This window comes from Corythoichthys intestinalis, chromosome 16 (assembly GCF_030265065.1).
Source record: "Corythoichthys intestinalis isolate RoL2023-P3 chromosome 16, ASM3026506v1, whole genome shotgun sequence".
Lineage (NCBI taxonomy): Eukaryota > Metazoa > Chordata > Actinopteri > Syngnathiformes > Syngnathidae > Corythoichthys > Corythoichthys intestinalis.
Genome location: NC_080410.1, coordinates 3,217,443 through 3,236,995, shown reverse-complemented (window position 1 = coordinate 3,236,995; position 19,553 = coordinate 3,217,443). Strand labels below are relative to the sequence as shown.

The window sequence follows — 19,553 nt, the reverse complement described above, 5'->3', positions numbered from 1 at the left end:
TAATGTAAACATATTACATTATCTTATTTATTTTTTTCAAAAAAAAAAGATATTAGTAACATACATTCACGAAAATAATGCTATGCACATTGAAATTGAATATATTTAAAAACATTTTTTATTATTTTATTATTATATATGTTATTATATTTCATATATTATTATTCCGGCCCCGAATCTTCTACCGAGAAGACATACCGGACAGTTACGGCCCACTTTCACCACTGGTTATAACTGCCAAAAGCAGTTTTCTTTGCATTTTGGTGGTTTTTAGGTTTAAAAAAAAAAAAAAAAAAAAAAACATGCCCCCCTACATACAAAAAAAAATCTGGCTCCGTGGCAACCTTTATGTTAGGGAGTTCCGGCGAGAAAATCTAGCCACTCATCTGGACAGCACCAACTGTATGTAAAAAGTTTTCCAAGAATTTAAGGTGACACTTACCACCCGAAATGCTAATGATAACGCTCCAAGTTACATTTGCTGTGGGATGATCACTCAGCACAGACCTTTAAAGGCTAAAGCAACATGGCATATCTAGCCAAGATTTAAAAAAAAAAAAAAATCTTACCAAGCAGCACCTGACATGTGTTATACAAAAGGCAAGTCTGGAGCCTGGGGAGGACACCATGAGTAAGCGTATGTGTGGGGCTGGGGGAGCAGCACGTCACAAGAGTGACACGACCAATCAGTGCTACGATGCGTGCTAACTCCACATATGATAAGACAGACATTGTGAACTTATGATGGAAACTATGGCGAATTTTCATCCCTAGTACTTCCAAAATCTGCGTCAATATTTTCTATTAAGACAATATTTTAAATCAATATTTTCTATTAAGACACAGGGTTATTGATTGTAATGTTGGCGTCAGAGCCGTCTCAGATCACGCTGGTTTACATTTGACCTTGCACTTGAACATTAAAAGAACTGTCTGGAGACTCACCACTAGCCTCTTTTTTTAAGTAGGTAGATAAAACATTCAAGTTAGATAAAATCTGTCAAAAGTTTTAATGACGAAAGCAAAGGTTAATATAGGCGACCAATGCCTCTAAACCTGAATTAAAGATGTTCTGGTTGTGGCCCCAAGAAACAATGTAAATATACTGTTCATGACAATGCACACCGTGACTTACAAAGACTCTACATAATGATGCTCATTTTTGCCAGGGTTGTGAACACAATGTTGTTATCTGTCTTTTACAAAGTAATAGAGGACAGGAGGTCTGGACTGCTTACTCTCTCGGAGAAACTGCATGTATTCAAAGTAAGTGCAATATTAAATCAAATAATCAGACATTACACTGGGTATAAAAAGTCTACTCACTCATTTAAATCGTTTTTATCAGCAATGAAAACTATAATGTAAAAATCAAAACAAGAAACATTTTAATGCTGAACTTCAGCTTTCAGCATTATGACCCTAATCAATGAAAAAAATGACTTCACTAGAAGAAGAAAGATATTTGAATGAGTGTGTGGACTTTTTGTATGCAAAGTAATGGGCTCTTTGCACGGAATACTGTCACGTCAGGTGAGCCTGTTGCAATATGCAATAAGTCAATTGCACGGTAAATAAAAACGAGGGTGCTAATTTTCCTATTTATCGTCGTGTGTGCGTGTGTTTACGTGAGCTGCGTGCACTAAACAAACGTGCGTGTGGATCTGGATTGCATATAAGATTTCAGTTCCTTTCACAGTTGGTCATCAACAAACCGTAGAATTAACGTTCAGAGATACAAAGTAAGGAAACATCATCCGTCTTCATCAGGGGTGTCAAACCAATTCCACAAAGGTCCAAGAGGGTCCTGGATTTCGTTCTAACCAATGAAGAGGTCATCTTTTGACCAATCTGATCTCCTACAAGTGCAATCAGTTGATTGCAATCAGGTGCTGCTTGTTTCAGCAGAAAATTCATTGGTTAAGCTGTTTGCGCAGTCTTGGTTGAAATGAAATCCAGGACCCTCTTGGACCTTTGTGGAATTGGTTTGACACCCCTGTTCTATATGTAACATTATAAAACGTTAGCATTGGTACATTGAGGCTATTGGAAAAAAAGCCCATGTACAGTGGTATGAAAAAGTATCTGAACCTTTTAGAATTTCTCACATTTCTGCATAAAATCACCATCAAATGTGATCTGATCTTTGTCAAAATCACACATATGAAAAAAACGGTGTCTGCGTTAACTAAAACCACCCAAACACTTATAGGTTTTCATATTTTAATGAGGATAGTGTGCAAACAATGACAGAAGGGGGGAAAATAAGTAAGTAAACCATCACATTTAATATTTTGTGCCCCCCCCTCCTTTGGCAGTAATAACTTGGCCTATTCTTCTCTAAAAACTGCTGAAGTTCAGTCAGATTCCTGGGATGTCTGGCATGAATCGCAGCTCAGCGAACGTACTTCCGGTGATTATTTCAAAATAAAAGCACGTCATCTTCAACATCTGAATAAAGATTTCTGGAGTTAATTTCACATACTTCAGATTTCTTCATTAAGGGTAGCATTAAAATGACAACCGTTATGAAAAATCTGATTGGCAATGACTAATTTGGCTTCAAAATTGCTAACATGCGCACTTTGCAGGAAAAGACAGTCATTTTGGATAAAATAAACACTTTTGATGGGCTCTAATTGGCAGAGAACAAAAATGGTATTGGGTTTCTCACCAATTTCCTTTTCTACACTTAGCTCGCTTTTAAATGACACATTATACATTGTGATTTTTAAATTTATTTTTAGATTTATAATTTTCAATATAGGTTATGTTTTATTTAAGAATAACAATTTATTGCATTTGAATGAGTAGTATTCGGGTGAATTGTCATTACATTAGTGGTTGAATTGTTTTTTTTTTTTCAAAATTGTCATAATATCGCGTACAAGCAATAATTTATAAGACAATATATCGCCTCCTAAAATTTGTTTTTACGACAGGCCTAACATCACATCCATCAGAGATTTTACTCCTCACTGTCTTGCGGTTTTGGTTTACTCTCTCCATCTCTGTTTCTTTAAAGCTTCTGCGGATTTCTGTTTTATCTAAACTCTGTATCTATTGACTCTATCATGCTCTGTGAAACAACTTGCTGTCTTGTTCCCGACAGTGTACTCATAATTATGCAAATTTAAAAGTTAAAATAGATTCCAGAACAGAAAATGAACATTATATTTGGACTGCAAATTCACCAGATTTAAAGATGACGTCGACTTATGAAGTAAAATTAAATAATGAACAAAATGATGATGAAACTACTTTACCATAATATAAAAACACAGCATATAAAGGAGCAATATGTTAGATTGGTGGCCAAAAATGATACTGTCAACAGGATTAAAATATTGAAGCGCACATCATCTCCTTTGTCTTTGGTCCGTTCCGGCCCAGGATCTTATACCGGAACGGCATTCTGGACCAGACTTTCACCCCTGCTTGTAGTACCAGTACACATACTTGCAGTACCAGCACATGTACATTACCGTTCAAAAGTTTGGGGTCACCCAGAAAATTTTGTGTTTTCCTTCAAAAGTCACTTTTATTTTTAAAATGAGTTTCAAATTGAATAGAAAGACATTGACAAGGTTGGAAATAAGGATTTTTATTTTAAATAATTTTCTCCTTCAAACTTTGCTTTAATCAAAGAATGCTCATTTTGCAGCAATTACAGCTTTGCAGACCTATGGTGTACTAGCGGTCAATTTGTTGAGAAGAGAAAGAAGATAAGAGAAACTTCACGCTTCTAGACGCACCTCCCACAAGTTGGATTGGCTTGATAGGCACTTCTTGCGTACCATACGGTCAAGCTGCTCCCACAACAGCTCAATGGGTTTGAGATCTGTTGACTGTGCAGGCCACTCCATTACAGATAGAAAACCAGCTGCATCCTATTTTCCTAAATAGTTCTTGCATACTTTGGACGTGTTCTTTGGGTCACTGTGATGTTCTAGGATTAAATTAACTCCAATCGAGCGTTGTCCACAGAGTATGTATGGCATGGTGTTGCAAAATGGAGTGACAGCCTTCTTTATTTTAAATCCCATTGATCTTGTACAAATCTCCCACTTTACCAGCACCAAAGCAACCCCAGACCATCACATTACGTTCACCATGGTTGACAGATGACATCAGGCACTCTTCCAGCATCTTTTCAGTTGTTTTGTGTGTCACAAATGTTCTTTTCTTTGATCCAAAGTCCAAACACCTCAAACTTTGATTTGTCCGTCCATAACACTTTTTCCCAATCTTCCTCTGTCCAATGCCTGTGTTCTTATGCCCATATTCATTGTTTCTTGTTATTATCCAGTCTCAGATAAAGCTTTTTCCTTTGCCACGGTGCCCTGAAAACCAGCATCCTGGAGTCGTCTCATCACTGTCGACATTGACAATGGCGTTATATGGGTACTATTTAATGAAGCTGCTACATGAGGGCCTGCCAGGCATCTATTTCTCAAACTAGAGACTCTTATGTACTTGTTTTCTTGCTCGGTTGTGCAGTGGGGCCTCCTGCTTCTCTGTCTACTCTGGTTAGATCTTGTTTGTGCTGCTCTCTGAAGGGAGTGGTACACAGCGTTATAGGAAATCTTCAATTTCTTGGTAATTTCCCTTATGGAATAGCCTTCGTTTCTACAGTGCCTTGCAAACGTATTCGGCCCCCTTGAACCTTGCAACCTTTCGCCACATTTCAGGCTTCAAACATAAAGATATAAAATTTTAATTTTTTGTCAAGAATCAACAACAAGTGGGACACAATCGTGAAGTGGAGCAAAATTTATTGCATAATTTAAACATTTTTAACAAATAAAAACTGAAAAGTGGGGCGTGCAATATTATTCGGCCCCCTTGTGTTAATACTTTGTAGCGCCACCTTTTGCTCCAATTACAGCTGCAAGTCGCTTGGGGTATGTTTCTATCAGTTTTGCACATCGAGAGACTGACATTCTTGCCCATTCTTCCTTGCAAAACAGCTCGAGCTCAGTGAGGTTGGATGGAGAGTGTTTGTGAACAGCAGTCTTCAGCTCTTTCCAGATTCTCGATTGGATTCAGGTCTGGACTTTGACTTGGCCATTCTAACACCTGGATACGTTTATTTTTTAACCATTCCATTGTAGATTTGGCTTTATGTTTTGGATCATTGTCCTGTTGGAAGATAAATCTCCGTCCCAGTCTCAGGTCTTGTGCAGATACCAACAGGTTTTCTTCTAGAATGTTCCTGTATTTGGCTGCATCCATTTTCCCGTCAATTTTAACCATCTTCCCTGTCCCTGCTGAAGAAAAGCAGGCCCAAACCATGAGGCTGCCACCACATGTTTGACAGTGGGGATGGTGTGTTCAGGGTGATGAGCTGTGTTGCTTTTACGCCAAACATATCGTTTTGCATTGTGGCCAAAAAGTTCAATTTTGGTTTCATCTGACCAGAGCACCTTCTTCCACATGTTTGGTGTGTCTCCCAGGTGGCTTGTGGCAAACTTTAAACGAGACTTTTTATGGGTATCTTTGAGCAGGCATGAAAATCTCTCACCTTTCAGTGAAATTCGCCGTTTTGAAGTCAAAAAGGGCGACCTACGTGAATTGCGTAGATCCGAGGAGAAATTCTTTTTGGGAGGAGGGGGGGGGGGGGTCGGGAGGTTTTATTTAATTATTATTATTATCATCATCATGTGATTAACTTAGTACGTAAACTGAGCACTTAAGAAATCGGTTCTTTTAAAAAGACAGCCAGCAAATCCTTCTAGATGCTTCGCTGACGAGAACCAATCATCGGCCCAAGCTGCGTTCCATTATTCCAAACGCGCGCACTCCATACGTGTACATGGAGTGCTCGGAGAGCCTTTGGTTGCATTGCAAAGCTGCGAAAACAAAAAGCAGGCCTTATCCACACCGGGGCAGACCAGAGCGCAGCATACACACTTGCCTGTATTTGCCAGCAGATTGAATTTGGTGAGTAATGGTTTCAATCGTTTTCACATTTTGCGATATAAAAAAGTTACTGCCATTCGTTGCAGCTTGCGTTGAACACTGCCAGAGCTAGCCAAATCTCCCATGAAAAAAAAAATAGCTCCCGTTAAATTGGCATCAAGCTTGTGTATTTAGCGGTAATATAAACCAAGAAACGCACTGCTGAGTCAAATTAAGCGGCATGCTCTCGGATGGAGGGGGGCGCCTCGTATCGCTCCCGTCGTCCGCCTGAGACGCGTTATTTTCGGGACTTGAGCTGACGGCCGGTGTCGGCACAACACCGGCCCGACGACTGGTGGGAATGACTCTTGCTTCTTAAAGCTTTTCAGAAATACAGGGATCCCTCGTTTTTCGCGGTTAATGGGGACCACAACCCGCCGCAATAAGAAAACCGCGAAGTAGCGCCCCCCCCCCCCCCCCATTTTTTTGTGCGTGTTCAATGTATTTATTCAGATTTTACATTGGAAAAAAGGTAAGACATGTTTTTTCACTTTTTTCACCAAAGTATCATTTATAAATGGTTTTCAAGTACTTCAAAATGTAAGAATTATGATAAGTTTTAAACATGTTACTGCCCCACCGAATTAGTTTTAAACAAGAATAAAGTAGTAAGAAAATGCGTGGCTTTATTAAATGCTTCATAGTGTGTCTACTCAAACCCTCTCAGGCTTTGTTAAACGGTGATTGACACATGTGCAAAGTTTTTATTTTTATATATTTTTTTTTGTTTGAAGCAACTTATATGATTGAATAATAAAGAGACAAATGTCCTGGCCAAAATGTGGCCCAAACACAAAACAACATTACTTCAATGGAAAAATTTGTTTCAATCAAGAAAAATAGTTTTCAAATGCTTTTTTGTCTCAAATTTATTTTTGCAATCAAAAACAATTTTTTTTATTGAAGTGACTTTTTGGGGATTAAAAGTATATACTGTATTTTGATTGAAGGAACTTTGTTTTTGATAGAAGTAACTTTGTTTTTTGATTGAATAATAAAAACACAAATCTACTTCCATCGTTATTGAGAGAGAAAGAAATTAAGAAAGCTTTAAAACTAAAAGCCGCCGGGGAGTCATTTTTTTAAATTTATTTTTTTTTAAATATTTATATTTCATTACATAGACATGCCTCGTAGGGAAAGGAGATTGAGGGATAAAAAAAGGAGTTGGATGAGGCTGCTAAAGGCAGTGGATACCTCATCAGCTGGGTGAATAACAGACCTAGTAAGAACAAGTTTGCAAGGATAGTCGGGTATTAAATACAATTATAAACACAATTACAATGTTATTTTTCTATAAGATTTTATGTCATTGCTTTATTAATCATTAGGTGCTAGAGTTGTTAAGTATGGATAATAATGAAATCATAGTTTTGAGAAAACTGTGCTGTTGGTGGCTCAGTGACCATCTGACGTGGTTTGTTCTCAGATGAACAAGTTGAGGAAGGAAGTTTTGATGCAGAGGTTGAAGGAAGAAAAGAGGCAGACTGACTGAGTCACAGCCAGAAAGTCTGGATGACAGTTTTGATTTCTATTCACTGTTGCCCCCTCCCAATTAAAGTATGTCACAGTCGCAGCCAATTATTATCTAAAGCTGGTTAAAATTGAAGTTATGTTGTTTTAAGGTGTATTAAATACTTGTTCATGTGCCCCTTTTGATCTACGAGCACCCGCCCTTCCACCGGTCTCTGCACGGCCCTGCTGAAACACAGTGTGGGTCGACAGAGCTCAATATTTTGTTGGGGTGTACAGTGTACTGGAACAAATTTCCTCCACACCCTTCTCACCTTTTTAACCCCTGACCCATTTTCATGCCTGTTTGAGAAATGGCTTTCTTCTTGCCACTCTTCCATAAAGGCCAGATTTGTGCAGTGTACGACTGATTGTTGTCCTATGGACAGACTCTCCCACCTCAGCTGTAGATCTCTGCAGTTCATCCAGAGTGATCATGGGCCTCTTGGCTGCATCTTTGATCAGTTTTCTCCTTGTTTGAGAAGAAAGTTTGGAAGGACGGCCGGGTCTTGGTAGATTTGCAGTGGTCTGATGCTCCTTCCATTTCAATATGATGGCTTGCACAGTGCTCCTTGAGATGTTTACAGCTTGGGAAATCTTTTTGTATCCAAATCCGGCTTTAAACTTCTCCACAACAGTATCTCGGACCTGCCTGGTGTGTTCCTTGGTTTTCATAGTGCTCTCTGCACTTTAAACAGAACCCTGAGACTATCACAGAGCAGGTGCATTTATACGGAGACTTGATTACACACAGGTGGATTCTATTTATTATCATCGGTCATTTAGGACAACATTGGATCATTCAGAGATCCTCACTGAACTTCTGGAGTGAGTTTGCTGCACTGAAAGTAAAGGGGCCGAATAATATTGCACGCCCCACTTTTCAGTTTTTTATTTGTTAAAAAAGTTTAAATTATCCAATAAATGTTGTTCCACTTCACGATTGTGTCCCACTTGTTGTTGATTCTTGACAAAAAAATGAAATTTCATATCTTTATGTTTGAAGCCTGAAATGTGGCGAAAGGTTGCAAGATTCAAGGGGGCCGAATACTTTTGCAAGGCACTGTAAGAACATATTATCGAGTTTCATGTGAAAGTTGTCTTTTTCTGGCCATTTGAGAGTTTAATCAAACCCAAAAAGGTGATGCTCCAGATACCCAACTAGCTCAAACGAAAATCAGTTTTACTGCTTCACTAACCACCAAAACAATTCATCTTTTATCCTTCTAAGGCAACTAGCAAGCACAATGTACCATTAGAACACTGGAGTGATGTTTGCTGTAAATAGGCCTCTTTACAAAACTACGTAGATCTTGCATTAAAACCCGGACGTTTCCAGCTAGAATAGTCATTTACCACATTGATAAAGTATAGAGTGTTTTCTTATTAGTTTAATGTTATTTCCATTGAAAAAAGTACTTTTCTATTAAAAAGGAGGAAATTTCAAAGTGACCCCAAACTTTTGAATGGTAGTGTATGTGTGTTATCATTATTTCCCAGAAACGTGGTTTTTTTTATGTCTATTGATATATTAGGGCAATTTAATCAACAATTGAAGTGCTAGTCTTACATATTGCTCCTTTAATTTACACTAAGCTTTGCTTCGCGATTCTTTGTGGACCCAACACAGATAGCCTGTTCCAATCTATCTGACACCAAAACCAAACAGATATTGAACAGACACACTACACAATTGTTCTACTGAAAAAAACTGGAAATTCTTAGCAAGATTATTACAATACCGCAGGCATATGCATGCTATCACCAAGCGTGATTGTTTACAAGCATATTAACCTATATCAAGTACAAACACAAGATTTGGAAGAATATGCTAACTATGCTTTCATATTCGGGAATCTTAGGCTACGTTCATACTGCAGGTCTTAATTAGTGATGCACGATAATACATTTTTCAACCGATAACCGATAATTTTCTCCTCATTCCAGCCGATAACCGATAATGTCAAGCCGATAATTCTATTAAAAGATTTATGTAAAATTTTAAAGTATACACAAAAGAAAATATTACTGTGCAAAAATATAATTTATTGCTCTTTTTTTCAACTTTTGGCAACAATTACTTAACAGAGTAAATACCTAAGTTGCACAAAAATGCCTTTAAAAGTAAGCCATTCCTAACATACGGTATATAACATTAACACACTGCAAAACACACCTCCTTAAAACTAGTCAGTTTTAAGTGAAAATCTATTGGAAATAAGTGAAATTATCTGCCAGCGCTTCAAGTGTATTTCTCTCAGATTTCTTGGAAGAAAAATAGCTAGCTGAAAATAATCTTAACAGCCTTATTTTAAGCAATACATTATTATACTTAATCCTAAAAAAAAAACCTTGGAAGAAGGAAAGATTTTGAATAATATTTGAGGCTACAGAATATTATTGTAATTTCATTACAACAGGAATGTGCATATTTAAATTGATACGTGTAATAAGTGCCAATAAATTTTGATTATCTACTGTGACTGTAATTGAGCAGACAAATAAGTTAAATAATTTGAAAAGTGATTGCTAATGTTATATGCTTTGTTGCACACAGTGAAAATGATTAACTCAAAAGAGCGAGATGTTATGTACCCATTCTGCAGCGCTTTGTTTACATTTGCGGCACTCACGACATTTGCTTTACAGCAGCTAAACTGATACATGGAAACTACGGCAGTACTATTTGGACGGAGCTGGAGCTCGCATCTGCGTGCGTGTTGTTTTGTGCCTGAGTTTTGTTAAGCCGAAAATAAAGGCAGCGTTACAAAGTCATCTGACCACTCGTCATTTTACATACTGAATGCATTATTGACTGGCTGACTTCGTATTCTCCATGTTTAAATTATCATCTAACGTGTTTCATCATCTAATGTGATTGGCATGTTTTTCATGAAGAATGGTGGTCGTTTAACTGCATTATTTTTTTTATCCAGGGCTTTGGCTCTCGGCTCATTTCGGTAAAAAAAAAAATCGTGTCTCGGCGGCGGCGGCGGCTACGTTCTTACCGGATAATCCGCCCGCACCGGCCGGTTCGCCGCGGCGTATTCAGGGCCTGGCTCTGCTCGCATGCCGTGGGGGAACGCTCGAGAAACCGGGGTGTTCGCCGGAGGTCCTGAAGCCTGGGAATCGGGCTCTGCCCGCCCCGCCAACGGCGAGGCGGTGGCCTGCCGGACCGGCCAGAGCGGCGGGCTCAGTCGGAAGACGGCTACTTGCAGACTATCGGTCTCCAGTCGTGCCGGTGTTTAGCTTAAATGCGAGTTTACCACCCGCCTTGGGCTGCTTTCCCAAACAACCTGACTCTGTATTGTCACAAGCCCCGTAGTTTAGCTTGTGTTTACAATAGCTTTAGCATTCCTGCTAGCAGCAGCCTCGTATTCGTTCCAAAAATCTTTGTGATGCAGTTTTAAATGGCTGCTGGGTTAGTGGTTTTGAATGAGGACGCTTTCTTTCCGCCTCGTGGAACTTCTGCGGTACATGTTTCGCAGATGGTGAGAGTGTCGTTTTTTTTTAGTAACAGCCGCCATAATATTCAACTCCTTCTTGTCGTGTAACTCCGCCTCCTCAACCCCTCCTCCCTCAGGGGCTTCAGAGAGGGGAGGGGTTGAAGAGGCGGCGTGCTGAATTCTTCGGTTGCGCACATTTGGAGCCTAAATCAAGTATAGACCCTACCCACGTGACGTCACAACTCCGCCCTCCTGACTGCTGCCGCCCAATTGTCCGTCAACACATCGTGTTTACCTGTTACGGCTACGTACATTCCTCCTATTTACGGCGTGTTTTTCTGCTCGTTAACATTAATAATCAAAATGGTGAAGGCGTGTGTGGCGGTCGGTTGCAATAACAGAGAAGATAGACGGAGAGACTTGAAGTTCTACCAGATTCCGAGAGACCCGGAGAGGAGAGAGCGAGATGGGCTGCTGCAATTCGACGAGAAAACTGGGCTCCAAACGATTACCACAGATTATGTAGTAGTCATTTTATATCTGGTAAGATGCATTTAATATATATTTAGAGGGTTTTGGGCTGACAACCACAATTAAGATCATTGCTAGGCTAATCGCCGACAACATACACGTATGTATGTAGTGAGAGTGCTATCGCTAAACCATATAAACATTAAAAGCCCTAGCTCTATTGACAAATGACATGAAATACATTAGACTTGACAGTGGATGTTAGAAAGAACAAAAGATTTTGAATTGAAAATTTCGTAACTCACCTTTCCAAGCACAAGATAGATTCCTGCCGAATTTTCGTGGACGAGGACCTAATAATAATAATAATGCATTTTATTTGTAACGCACTTTACATTTGAAAAACAAATCTCAAAGTGCACATTGGCAAAAAAAGAAAATAATAAATAAAATGCAAAAGACTAAGAATAAAACAGTAAAAGCAAAACAGACACAAGCACAGATAAAATCAGATACCAATCAGATAAAAGTAATACAGTCAAATAAAATTAGCTAGAATAAGCTTTTTTAAAAAGGTGAGTTTTTAGTCCTTTTTTAAATGCATCCACCGTCTGCGGGGCTCTGAGATGGTCTGGGAGGGCGTTCCACAGACGGGGAGCAGCGGCTGTAAAGGCCCTGTCGCCCATAGTCTTGAGCCGAGTCCTGGGCGGGAGTAGACGGTGCTGTTGGCCTGACCGGGTTCTGTCTGAAGTATGTGATGTGAGGAGTTCGGTGAGGTAGGTGGGGGCTACACCGTGTAGACAGTGATGGGTGTGAAGGAGGATTTTGAATTCAATACGGAGGTGAACAGGGAGCCAGTGTAGGGTGCGGAGGATGGGGGTGATGTGCTCATGTTTACGCACCCTCATCAGGACCCTGGCAGCGCTGTTTTGGACATACTGAAGCCTCTGTAGGCTCTTGCCAGGGATCCCGATGAGGAGTGCATTGCAATAGTCCAACCTGGAGGAGATAAAGGCATGTTTCACCCAACCAGCAACGAAGTATTTATAAGCCTCCAAGCTCTTAAAGTTTTTCAAACTTTCGTGAGAATGGGCTGGTTTTGTGTGGACAAGATAGTTGTAAATATCAGGGTAGCTAGCAGAGACAGCGGGTCGAAAAACATCGATTTAGGCATCAAATATGGATCTGGCGAATGGATAAACTGAAGCTTTTCCACATAACGCCTTTTATGCAACGCATCAAGTGAGTTTACGGCATCCGAAAGCACCGGGTCTTCCATGAAATGCATTATAAATTGCTCGATCAATTGAGACCATTGATAATACAGACACAAAATGACGGACAAGGGGGCGGAACAATACAGCGATCACGTGATTTTGTGACGTCGGTGGGTAGGGTCTATATAATTATCGGATTGCATTATCTGTTGGATTTTTTTATTATCTGGATTATCTGTGTGACGTCATATTTGCCATTATCGGCCGATAATTATCGGTGACCGATATTATCGTGTATCTTTAGTCTTAATGCACAAATCCGATTTTTTGTTGTTGTCATATCTGTTTTTTTGGCGTGCCCGTTCAGACTGCCTTTGTTCTTTGAGACCGTTCAAGTATTACGCATTCGCACTAATTTGCAGTCCGACACGCACTGAGCAAGAAGACCCGCATGCGCAGAAGCATCAAAACAAATGATGGCACACGCTGGCTGTCATCCATCATTCCAGGGCGATCATTTTTCCATTTCCGAAAAGAGGACACAAATAACAGACATAAATAATCCCCGTTTAGGCTTATATTCAAAGTTTCTGTGGATTGATAGCATTCACGCACTGTCCGTGCACATCACACACACATACGAGCAGTGTGCCCGGACTCTCGGCCGTGTACGCAATGTTGAAATATTGCTCATATAGAGCAGAGCGAGAACCAATCATTCTCAGGCTTATCCTCAACCCATTTTTATTTTTTTTATGACTGTTGTCAAGCTTCCCTTCCCCAAAAGTCGTGTTCAATACAAGCTAGGCGCTAATAACGCACAGCTGCACTCGCTCTTTAATGACGTAATTGCTGCATGAATTCCGATTTGGGAGACTTGCCAGTTCAGACCGTCGCAACGTTCTGGAAAAATGTGGCCCAGATCGGATTTAAACCACATACAAAGTGACCCAGATCGGATTTGAAATGGTCCACTTCTATGCTACTTGTCCCGTTCAGAGCGTCAAGTTAATGCCTCACTCGAGTCGGAAAAACACAAAAAAAAATCGGATTCGTGCATGAAGACCTGCAGTATGAACGTAGCCTAAGTGGATGCTTACATCTTCAAAACCTCCTCTTTATGCTGCTTTCGTGCAAAGAGCCCATTAAGATGATTTTTTTTTTCCTCCTCTCAAATCCTACAGGGCTTGATGCCATTCATATGTGCCTTGGGACTGGTCTATTATGCTGAGTACTTCATTAACCAGGGCTTGGTAAGTTGTCTGTTCTGTCAAACTATTGACGTCATTCGTTTAGAGTTGTAGTTAGGATGCTTACTGTATATCACTTATTTGATGTGAAATGCTGCGTTGTAATTAAACTTTAATTTTCCCAGATGGAGCTCCTGTATTTCCGAAAGTTTTTCCTGACCCACGCAGAGCAGTATCGCTGGTTAGTAATAAATGTTAAAGGATTCATCTCTCTATTTTCTACTGCTTAAACTTTATAGGGTTACAAGTTAGGTGTATGGAGGGCGAGGAGTGCAAAAATTGAATAAATACACAAAAAATCAATCATTAAATGCTTAAGTAAAATGCTTAATGTATAAGTAAAAAGCTTCTTGTCAATATTTCATTAGATTTTTAAATTTCATTATTTATTTCAATTTTTATTTGAACATACAGTGGTACCTCGACATACGATCACTTCGACACTTAATGTTTTCGACATCCGACATAAAATTTTACTCACCATTTGTTTCTACATCTGATGACAAGCTCGATATATGACGGTTTATGGCAGCGCCGCAGTTTCTTTGTTTTGCAGCAAGACGGATGCACAGTGGATGTTGTTGTCAGAAAAATCAACGCTGTTTCCAAGAAGGTTTGTGCGGGTGGTGAAAAAAAGCAAAAATTGAAATGAAGATGGAAATGATATAAAATTTCGCGTGGTGCGCGCATTTGTGAACTGGCTCGACAATACGGTCATAGAATGTCTACGATCTCGACGATCTTCCTCCGACCTCCGTTCGCCAGTCTTTATAATTTAAAGTGCCTGTGACAGCATAAAAAAAAATCTTAGCATAAATAGCATTATCATGTGAATTAAAATGATAATTTGAGACGATTCGAGTATATACAACAATTTGGCCAAGCGCAGATGACGAGAAATTAGTCTTTTAACCTGCCGTTTCGCCTCGCCTGTCATTATAGCGCTCTAGTGTCCCCAGCTGGATGATGACGCTGGCAGGGTCACTATTTCAGCTGATTTAGAATTCACCCCATTGAGGGGGAAGATTCAGAACGAGGAAAATGCGACACAGAGCAGCAAAATGTCATGAATGTTTCAATCTGTCTACTCCAATATTTTTACAGGATATTCTTTCTAAGTGTTTTTTTTCCCCAATTGCTAAATAAAGGGTATGGTCATGACTAGGGATGGGAATCGAAATCCGATTCCAATTCGGAACCGGTTCCGAGTGTTTCGAGGCCTCGACATCACAATGAAAAAGCCTTAACGATCCCTTTAATGATTCGTAAAGACGCGTATTGCGTCGTGACATGTGTTGTTGTCCAGACGCATCAAACTAGCATGGCGCCAAGAACCACTCGCTCCAAAGTTTGACTACACTTCACCAGGAAAGAGTGTGAAAATGAAAGGTTACGACTGGTAAGCACGAGCATTGCAGCCATAAACATAACAATGACAGCACGTAGGTTCAAACGCTCGAAAGTGTGTCTTCACTTCACGAGGAAAAATTACAACAAAGCGACTTGCAGTCATTGCAAGGTGGAGATAACTGCATCGGGAGGGAATACGATTGCGCTGCCCTCACAGAGAGGCTCAGTCCTGGCTATAAAAAAAAAAAATTAAAGTCCCGGCTATACAGCTAGCTAAACTCCCAAATGACGATGCAGAAGACGTTGGTATAATTTGCTGACTTTATTCAACCATCACCTGAAGAGTGAAACTAAGAATAGAAATGAAACAAATCAATTTCGTCCCCAATAACAAACAGGTTTGCATCAACGTAAATCAGCGATGATTAGCTGCTAATACCAGTATGGTTAGCATTCGTTCGCTAGCATTAGCACATCGTTCAAACCACTACACAACTGGATTTAAGTGTCCGATCGCGAGTGGAAACACAACAACAACAACCTCTGTAGATATTATTAGATATTATAATATCTGTAGATATTAACATTAACAAAGAACGTAGGCTCGTAGAAGTGTTTCCCTCTCTCACTCACTTGGATGTGGCATTTCTTCTTTGGGTGTATGCGCGCTCCAGGAGTCTTCAAACTGCGGCCCGCGGCCCAAATACGGCCCGCCTCCACATTTGGTCCGGCCATTTTGATTTTTTTTTTTTTTTTTTTCTCAGTCGTGTTATTTATTTTCTGGCCTTTTCCTTGAAGAATTCAGAGAGGGTTATTTGGTTATTATCTATTTAATTAATAGTGTTTTTATTATTAATTATTATTATTATTATTATAAAGAATCCAGAAAGGGTTATTTGATTGTGGCTTTCTGAAAAACAATAATTTTTTACATTTATGCACTTCTGCAATCGTCACACTTTTTCTGTAACAAACTGACCCCGGCCCCTCATCAGAGAAGGGAAAAGTTATGTGGCCCTCACAGGAAAAAGTTTGGGGACCCCTGCTTTAACACATATTGCCAAAGGCAGAACAAAAACCTATCTGCCAATATATACCAATACTTTTTATTTCTATTAGATAAATGTTTCAGTAAAATGTTACACATTCTTGTGTATTTGCCACTTATTGCCACAGTTAACATTGAGGCTTTGGGCCTCTTTTGATCTCGTTGTGAGTTTGTAAGGTTGTGACTTCTGATTAAACAAACTCGATGCCAATCAAAACGTTTGTTCTTTTCCCCCAAATTAGAATCGATAAGAGAATCGATAAAGAATCGAATCGTTAAGCAATATCGATAATGGAATCGTAATCGTAAAAATCCTATCAATTCCCATCCCTAGTCAAGACAAATAACAGTCTTGTGCTAAATGGAATATGAAATATTCAAAATGCATTTATTCTGTACGACAGGGCAAAATTACTGCATAATGGTCAAAACTGCCAACTTGCACCTCCCGAACAGTATTTAATGCCAACGGAGTTAGTCCGGCTTTTGTCATATACCTGCCACGGCTTTGTAAACAAAACAGGAGGCGTGACAGCTAGCCGACATGCTAACCTGAACCGAGCGGCGGTTCCAAGTCTTATTCTTGCCTTTCGAAAACGAAAAATCACACAAAACTACCCCGACTCATGTCAGACATGGCGGCGGGGTTGATTGTCTTCATTAATCGGCCAGCCCCCGGTGTTCTGCCAAATTTTGCACCCTTATAATATTTTGCTCCCAAAGCTGTTGTGGCGGTGAATAAGCCCTCTTTTACATTCAGTTGGACTCTCAATGTTATCCACAGGTGCTAAATAAACAAGTAACATCGTAAACATGCATGTTCAACACGAATATGGCGTAAATTAATGCTTAACGTAACGGTGAAGACGTAAACGGTGAGAGAGCGGCGTGCATTTGTGTGCAACTAACATGGCAGGATGTGTCTGAGGAGAACTTTTCTATTTGTCCGTCCATGATCAAACGTAAGTAAATATTCCTTTATTTAAAGAAAGTTTGAAGTGTTTGCTTTGTAACCGCTGTATTCACGGGCCTTTTTAACAAAGTTGCTGATGTGGTGCAAAACAAAAATTGACAGAACACTGGCGGCGAGCAAGTTACAGCGCGTCGTTCTGCTTTGGCCTCAGCGGGCAGGGAGAGAGGGGAATGAATGCCAAAAATACCGCATTCTCAGTGGGCAAACCGGCTGACGTTGGAGCAGGGGCAAAGCCGAGGAAAGCGCTATGTGGGCGGGCACGCGAAAAGGTCTAATGGGGGTGTGCGACAAGCCACCGGTAGTCGGCCGTGTGGCCTTCTCTGTGGACAGGGAGTATAGTCACCCACAAAATGCAAGCCACCTCCTTATTAAAACATATGCCATGATTCCAGTATTTGACATAATATAAAACACTTACTCACTTCCTCGTCGGTCCAATGGTCCCGCAGTTGTCGGACTTGTTTTGGCCATTCTCAGCGCTGTGAACGGGAACTTTTTGAAACCCAAAAAGGCTCACACGCTTCTCCCTGGTGCAACAACAAAAGCCATGATTCGAAAAATAAACGAATTAAACCGCAAAATGGGCTGAATCCACAGCCCTTCTGCATGTTATGGCTCAGGGCTGTATTGTGAGATGATTAGCCCGCTGATGTCACATTGGCATTCTTCGTCAATGCAGGTTCATTTTCATGGCGCGGGATTAAAAAAAAAAAAGACTAAATAATTCATTTGCTTCCACACACATCCAAGGAGCATAAAATACCGCGTGAAATCTGAAATAAACATGCTTTTTGCTGTCATAGGCACTTTAAGGTGACAATTATTATTGTGGTAACATTGACAAAGAAATCGCCAGCTTTGTCAGGTTTTTAATGATTTTTTTCAGAACTTATGCAACACAACATGCCTACTGTCCGCCGCAGTTGACGCCAAAAACAAAATATTAAGAGAAAGCAAAATCTCTACCGCACCTTTCTCACTCTGTCAGCCATGCGGTACGTTAAGGTACAGCACGCAAATAACGTCAGCCACATTAGAACCCGATTCATTTGATTATTACAGGAATTATTATTATTTTTTATGATTATTCCAATTTTTATTCATAATTTACGTGTTTTGCTACGTGCAATTGCCATTTGTAATAGTACCAGAAGTATTTATTAAGGATTTAGTGTAGGTTTTCGGGCTGTGGAACAAATGAATGGAATTATAATTAGGGTTGTTCCGATAGTTTTAGTTTGAGTATCTGCTGATCCCGATATTTCCCGATCCGATTGCTTTTTTTTGCTCCCGATTCAATTCCAATCATTCCCGATAATTTTTCCCGATCATATACATTTTGGCAATGCATTAAGAAATAAATAAATAAAACTCGGACGAATATATACATTCAACATAAGTACTGTATTTGTGTATTATGACAAAAAATCCTCGAGATGGCATTTACATTATTAACATTCTTTCTGTGAGAGGGATCCACGGATAGAAAGACTTGTGACTTTGTATATTGTGATTAAATATTGCCATCTAGTGTGTTTGTTGAGCTTTCAGTAAATGATACTGTAGCCATGCCCATATGCATGATGGCAAGTGGAACCATGACTGTGCGTAGTGCTACCAATTGATATATCTTCTCTGCGTTGGGAAATAACAGAAGGTGTTAAGAAAAAGATCAATTGCTACCTTGCTTCCCTACATTGCTTCCCATGATATTTCTAATCGTAGGGAGAGGGATTGTAAGGCTTTAGTCAATTTAATGAAGGCTCCAAAGGCTGCCAAAATTCACTCTACTCATTTTACGCTGCCTTTCATCGCTCTATATAGGTAAAACGGTGCCATTACAGATTGAGCGCGACAATGCATGAGTGGGTCGTGCAGTGCATGCATTAATTGCGTTAAATATTTTAACCTGATACATTTTTTTAAAAAATTAATTACCGCCGTTATCGGGATAAATTTGATAACCCTACCTTAAGCCTAAACTAAAGACTCTGGATGAGTGTAACATATTATGTCTGTAACGTTAAATACAATTAGAAAACGATTTAATTAACAAATATATATATATATATTTAAAAAAGGCATGGCCGATATTTTTTTGCCGATTCCGATACTTTGAAAATGACGTGATCGGACATCTCTAATTATAATGTATTCTTATGGGAAAATCCTGCTCGACATTCGACTATTTCGACTCACAAACAAGGTCCTCGAATGTATTAACTAAGTATGTACCACTGTATATCTATTTATTTCAAATTGTATTTATTTATGCCGTTCTTTTAATGCATTTTTCGATTTGTCTAACTAAAGCATTTTTACACA

At 39.6% G+C, this 19,553-nt stretch overlaps 1 protein-coding gene across 1 annotated transcript in view; it reads left to right on the top strand.

Moving 5' to 3' along the window:
• cln3 (CLN3 lysosomal/endosomal transmembrane protein, battenin) overlaps positions 1–19,553 on the top strand; it is a 70,927-nt gene that overhangs the window by 41,265 nt on the left and 10,109 nt on the right. The window contains exons 10-12 of the mRNA XM_057861035.1: positions 1,208–1,266; positions 13,792–13,860; positions 13,983–14,038. Coding sequence (XP_057717018.1) covers positions 1,208–1,266; positions 13,792–13,860; positions 13,983–14,038 — 184 coding nt within the window. The remainder of the gene's footprint in view (positions 1–1,207; positions 1,267–13,791; positions 13,861–13,982; positions 14,039–19,553) is intronic.